Source organism: Leptinotarsa decemlineata, unplaced genomic scaffold, assembly GCF_025532065.1.
Source record: "Leptinotarsa decemlineata unplaced genomic scaffold, Ldec_3_MD MMD2_tig00026294_RagTag_RagTag, whole genome shotgun sequence".
NCBI lineage: Eukaryota > Metazoa > Arthropoda > Insecta > Coleoptera > Chrysomelidae > Leptinotarsa > Leptinotarsa decemlineata.
Genome location: NW_027412674.1, coordinates 1 through 6,867, shown reverse-complemented (window position 1 = coordinate 6,867; position 6,867 = coordinate 1). Strand labels below are relative to the sequence as shown.

Genomic DNA, 6,867 nt, shown 5'->3' with positions numbered 1-6,867 from the left:
ACTCAAATGATCAGACGTTGAATCTATTTCATGTACTTGGATGGGTCCTGTACTCGACATTGTGGAAGAATGATATAGAACTGGGATTGTTGCTATATTTATATTGGAAGAAATGAAATGGAGGGGGAAATGTAGAACAGTGTTTGAGATTCGAAAACATCAAGAATGAAACTCTGAGCGATTATTAGGAGAAATTCTAGTGATTATTATTATGGAAAAAAAAACTAATAAGAGGGAGAGGAAGGGAGGAAGACACTGCCCCAGCCTCGCAGTGCCTCGTGTACACCAACCAAAAAGTGTGTACTCCGTGGAAGGAAAGGAAAGGAAATGATGGACGAGTAGATGATTATATGTCATCATCGGAATTGAGGACATCATCATCGATTAGGATTGGGGATGGCGGAGGACTATCCTCGATGAGGATAGGGGATGGTGGAGGACGTCTAACGTCAAGCTCGTCATCAGCATCATCACCAGAGTCGTCGTCGTCATCATCATCGTCGTCGCTACTCATTGGGACAATGTCATCATAAGCAGGGTCCCACCATCCGTCAGGATCTGGATATTCCGAGTCATCCAAGTGTCCTTCGTCACTGCCAGTGACATGTTGAACTTGCATCCTGATGTCGTGATCCCGGTATTCGTATGGCGGACTGTGGGGTTCCGTGGTGGAAGAGACTACCTGTACCTGGCTGTTATCCCAGTAATTGAAGTTGTACCCCTGATCCGGGCAGCTATAGGGTTCGGAGGTTGAATCGGGTTCCATCTCGATGCTAGCTGATCAACTGAATGTTTCATCAGATGATTTCTACTTTTATACTTTCGAGAGGGAGTGGGAGAGGAGTGGAACATTGAGTAGGGGTAAATTGTAGTGTGACATAAGACATATTCAATGAGTAGGGGTAAATTGCAAAGTGACATAAGACATATTCAATGAAAGAGATACTTGAATGGATAAAATACAAATGAAATATACTTGTCGATTTCACTATGAAACATGTCTATTTTTTATTTTTTAAATTTTCTTCACATGAAATTATTTACAAGTGATTAGAGGACACAAAAATTGATGTGAGGTATTTGTCTAGAAGAACTTGGAATTGAAATAAAAAAAATAATAATAATAATAAGAGGAAGTGAAGAAAAATGCTCCAACCATCGCATTGTTCAATGTGTACCAAACCAAAAAACAGTGTACACCCTTTATTTCACTTCCTTTTCCTTTATTCAATATAAACTTAACAAATATAAACTTGAAACTACCATAATTAAATACTCCTAACTAACCTAAAACTAATCTTACATTTACACTTCATCTACAAAAAGAGTGTCCATAACTGTCACTATTTTTTTGTACAGCTTTATCGAAGAGGTCTCTGCTTTACACCTTTCCTGCAGAGATGCATAATTCGATCTATTTCGGCCATTTCCTTTTGGATTTCCCTCCGTCGGTTATCCATTTCAGCCATTTGTCGCTTCATGGTAACCAACGCGGCCTCGCTAGATCGGGCAGCTCGTTCTGCTTTCTTGCATCTCTGCAGAAAAACACTCATCTTTTCACTAACCTCTCCGATAGGCTGTGGCACCAACACCTCAGGATCCGCCGGTGTCGCTGGCAGCGGTGGTAGTCGCGTCACCAACGGCGACAATATCACCAACTCCGGAGAAGGACTCCTCGGAATTTCCACTGCTGCTGGTGCTGCTGCTGGTGTGGAGGCCCTCTTACGAGAGGTCGAAAAACTACCTGCATAAGGATTAGTCCTATTGCAAGTAGCTCGGTACTTTGAAATAGGACCAACCTTTGCTGCAGGTCGTTGGCAAACCTTCTTCACAGCCCTGACTTCCTCCTCCTCCTCGAATAAGTCAGGGCTAGAAGATCTGCACCTAACTCGCGAACGCGAAGTGGTTGGCTGGTCAACCGTCACCGCTCTCGAAGATGCTGCCTCCTCCTGGTCAGCGGACACCGGCAGAATAGACGCCACAGCATTATTCACCTCCTGTGTATTGGTTGCCATTCTGAAAAAGAAGAAATAATACAAAGTTAGTTGATATAAAAAATAACATTCCTAATGTACTTACTCAAATATCAAGTTGGTCGTTGGAACGTACTGCCTTGTTGTGGAGTGGACTGCTCTCGATGAGATGACTTCTCGAACTGAATGTTGTGGAGTGCTCTCCGGAGGGTATCGACTTCGATGCGTGAGCGGTGGGAAAATGGTGGGAGCGCACATGCGCGATGAGGGTAGGGGTGTACATGCGCAAATGTTGGGAGTCGGGGGGCGGGCTTCGGGGAGGGGAGGGGCGGGGCTTCGGAAAGGGGCGGGGCTTCGGAAAGGGGCGGGGTATCCGAAAAGTTGGTGGCGACGGGGGGGGGGGGGCGTGGCCCTGACGGGCCCCGCCCACTGCCTGGGCTCCGCCCAGGTGGGTGGGGCCTCCGGCCCCAGGTAGGCGGGACATCTGGAGAGACATCTACGCCCTCTTCGCGCGCGCGTTCGTAACATAATATGCAACCGAACACCTAACCTAACGTATTAACGTATTAACGTAACCTAACCTAGTACGCTAACCTACCGCTATGCAACCGAACACCTAACCTATCGTATGTATAACGTAACCTAACCTAGTACGCTAACCTACCGCTATGCAACCGAACACCTACCTAACCTAACCTAACCTAACCTAACCTAACCTACAGTATCTATTAACCTAACCTAACGAGGGAATACTAACCTAACACCTAACCTAACGTAAGTATGCAGCTAACCTAACGTAGCTATTAACCTAACCTAACGAGGGAATACATTCACCATTTGGTTCCATTAATACATCATCAGTTGTTTTGGTTTTGGTTGTATTATTCTATGATTTGGATTAATGTTCAGTCCTGGATATCCCAGTCCACCTGATGATGATGGCCTGACTTTATAGTTTCTCTCCAAAACTTCTTTATGGTTTTTCTCCAATACTTCAACTCTCTGTTCCAGTACATCATACTTTTTCATTGTAGTCCCTGTTATGTTTGACATAGCATCAAATTTTTTATTTGTAGACGCTGTTATGTCAGACATTTTTATGTCTACATCACTTGTAAGTTTGTCAAATTTACGAGTGAAAGTTATCCGAGCCTCTGCAATTTTATCGTCAAATGCTTGCCGGGCGTCCCGAGCAATATTGCCTATTGTGGATTGTATTGCAGCTTGTAGGGCTAGAAGTATAACTTCCTTTGCTCCATTAATTTCCCCCTCAAGATATGATACAGTTACACAATCACTCTTGTCAATTGGTTCACTTGTATTTTTCAATATTTTCCTTTGCATGTCATAATGACCATCTTTTGTTAATTTAAAACCATTCCCAGGAGGACCTCGAATGACATTACCACCCCATTTTCTTTTTCTACCAAACTTATCGATTGTTTTAGACATTGTGCACTCTACGATGATTCTCTTCAAACTGATATTTCTGTCATTTACATTATACTATATATTGCAGTAATTGATTAGGGAAATAGAAATAATACAAATAAAATTTTAATCATTTTATATTCATTACAGTAATACATATACATACATACATAATACATTAATATCACATTACTTCTATCATATATTATTAATTATAAATGGCTACATAAATATCAATATTGAATTTTCCGGTTTTGAAGATATTGAATGATATTTCAATCATTGATCTCGGCAGATAATAAATTAATCAATTGATCCAATGGAGTCTCCTGAGATTGTGATTGTTGAATAATATTACTTATCCAACGAATGTTCTCATTTGGATCGTTTTCATAAAATTCAATATCATTATGACCCCAAGGAAGAGTGTGGTAGTATTCGGAATGATAAATCGTTTATCGTCGTGATATGATAATGCAACTTTATTTTTTAATTCAGTATACATATCATGTAACACGCTTCTAAATGAATTCATCTTTCTGAATATCATACCACCTTGTTCGACGATTTTTTGATAATCTTCGCATGTCAATTCATTCTTTATTACAGATCGTTTAACCCCTTTGGCTTTCTTAAATTCACCATCAACAGATTTCACATAATATGCTTTAGCACCTGTACCATAAAAACTCATGATTGGATCATTTGGAAATTCATCTTTGAAGTTACCCAAGACTGAACTTGTTACTGGAATATTGAATTGGTTAACTATACTGTAATTGGATGTATCAAATCTACTTATGTTAGTTTTTTATGAATTCATAAAAATTTTCTGTGTTTACTTTAAGAATGAGCGAGTCGGTATCTGTGTAAAGTAAAGAGACATTTTCATCAAAGTGTTGTTTGATGCATCCATAGAAAAAGTCATACATGACTGTTTTAGATAATTCTAATATGGAAAATCCCAAATATAATGGTTTATCGTAATGAACCTTCACTCTACCCAATTGAATGGCAACGAAATTATCAGTGAAAATTGAACAATTTTTGAAATTTGGTTTGGCTATGAGAGTGCTGGCACCTATATTTTTCTTTATATTTTCCCAATGTGTAACGAGTCTAACATCAATTCGATTATCTACATTCTCCATTGTCTTTCCATACACCGCATTATTCATTAGTTATAGAAATCTTTAACAGATTTGTTGTTAGACCTATTACGCATTTCAGTATTAAGATCTATATAGGGTTTCATCCAGCATGATTGTTTGAATTTCAATACTCTATGTGTATTCATTACAATCAATCCATTTTTGACAGCTTGCGTGTAGATTCCTATAATGAACAATATATTTTCTTTTATCATTCAAATTTGGAATTAATTTGGGAATTTTCGATTGTGTACGAGGTGGTATTATTTTTTCGACTAAAAATGGAAGGTCAGAATGTTTATCATGCAACTCTTGTGGATAATGAATGTCCACTTCAAATACATACCCATACGGACTATCAGTACTCACATCCATCACATCGAGATTAAGAATTTCATTTGGTGTCAACCATGTAAATTCACTTGTTGGTAGAGGTTGTGACATACTGTGACCGTATAGATTTGTTGCATCTAAATATGTAATGAATGTGGAAGGTTCGTTGGGATTATAATTGGGTAAAAATCTATTATTTGCTATATGTTCCTCTCGCTACATTGACTAATTCCCCTCGTATACCTTTTTGAAAAAAGTGAATCATATCAATGTCAGTTAGTAATTCCAATTCAACATTAGTGAACTTCAACATGGCATCCCATGATAATCCAGGTGCAGTGTAATATTGTGCCGGATCTAAGTTATATATCTCTAAACTTGTGGTGCGGAAGTTTTCAAAAATATCACATAGTAGCAATACATCCGACTTCAAATACAAATCAGAGTATTCCCCCAAATTCTGACACTCGAATAAATTCCAAACTTTTCTAGCCCTATCATAATCAGTTTCCGATATATGTTCACAATTGAGTGTGTCATAAAACTGATTTTTTGTCGGAAGTAATGGATAATTCAATTTGTCAATGTCATCAACAAAACTATATGGAAATACACCTTTCTGTCTCATCAAATTGAATTTCTCAATTTGTGGGAAATGTTTGTGCATCTCCAAACATTGATCGGAGGTCAAGTTTGCACCCAACTTCTCCAACGAATTAGTCATAAATTATAACTATCGATAAATCTCATTTTGAGATAATTCTTCCTAACCACACCATCTTTATCGGTATAGCTGTGTGTAAAGAGATGCTTCGTGAAAGATATATATTTCTCTTTAGTTTGCGGGATAACATCAACTTTCTCTTTATTCCTATACAATTCTTTTATGAATAAATGACAATCATAACCACTTAAATTATGAAAAATGATAGGTATGAAGTTTGGTATTTTGAAATTTAAATTACATTTCGAGTGAGCGGCATGTGATCTTTTCTTTCCTGTGACATGACAATGATCTCTTACTTTGACGTCACCATCAGTAAATGCTTTATTACATATACCACAATTTCTGGCTGCAACAAACTGTTCTTCTTCTTCGACAGTTTGTGTATCCATTGGTTTAGGGTTTCTGAGATGATTTTCATGTATCTCTTTCAAATCATCTTCAATGCTACTCACAAATTTCTGAGCTGCATCTACACCCCTATATGTAACAAATTTTGTCAAATCATCATTATATGAACACTTTATCAAATAAGCAAATGAATATGGGGCATGTTTGAATGTTTTAATCGTGTATGAACTTCCAGGATTTGGCTCATTCACATGAATCGGTTTAAGCACTGATTCAAAATCAGCATACACTACAAATGGCACCCTCATTTGCCTCTCAAAGTTTTCAAACATTAGTTTATTTTCCGCAACCATTCTACCATATTTATTGATCTTTAAATTAGTAGTTGGTGTTGTGTACTAATGTGATTACAATCATACATATTATGACGTAAAAGCAATCTCTCATCAGAAAAATATATCAAACATCCGTCACAAAAATATTTTTTCTGTCTATGAGCTGATAGTTGATTAGAAACTAATCTTGAAAGATCTTTGATCCAACAATAGTGACCATTACCGGAGTCATCAGTTATAAACAACAAATTGACATGTCTCCGGAGTCTTCTCTGTGAGTATCGCAATGGACCAATCACTTCATACTTCATTTTACCCTTCTCAAATGTACTCTCTAAACCGTAAACATTAATTGAAATATCATTCCTATCTTCGAATATTTCGATACTCTTATTATTAACTTTAACCGGAAAATCCATACCTGTGACATCTAAAACAGTGGAAAAAAATTTGAATATGACGTATTTCGGACACTCGACTATCTGCAGGATATAATGCTGATGTTATAGCCAAGCAAAACAATATTGATCTTCATTACGAACATACACAACAGCTTTTCTTCCATTGAA

The 6,867-nt window shown here is 37.8% G+C and overlaps 1 protein-coding gene across 1 annotated transcript; it reads right to left on the bottom strand.

The window, feature by feature from the left end:
• Positions 1 to 208: 208 nt before the first annotated feature.
• On the bottom strand, positions 209 to 2,278 carry LOC141484767 (uncharacterized). The gene is made up of 2 exons (XM_074180112.1): positions 2,080 to 2,278; positions 209 to 2,016 (listed from the first exon to the last, which is right to left on the bottom strand). The coding sequence occupies exons 1-2, from the start codon at positions 2,229 to 2,231 to the stop codon at positions 1,362 to 1,364; spliced, it is 807 nt and encodes a 268-aa protein (XP_074036213.1). The 5' UTR covers positions 2,232 to 2,278; the 3' UTR covers positions 209 to 1,361.
• Between the last annotated feature and the right edge of the window lie 4,589 nt (positions 2,279 to 6,867).

Excerpts from the sequence above, each read along its gene's own strand:
- LOC141484767 (XM_074180112.1), bottom strand. The coding sequence starts at position 2,231 with ATGTGCGCTCCCACCATTTTCCCACCGCTCACGCATCGAAGTCGATAC. Across the intron at positions 2,017-2,079 it reads ACGACCAACTTGATATTTGA|AATGGCAACCAATACACAGG; the intron begins GTAAGTACATTA and ends CTTCTTTTTCAG.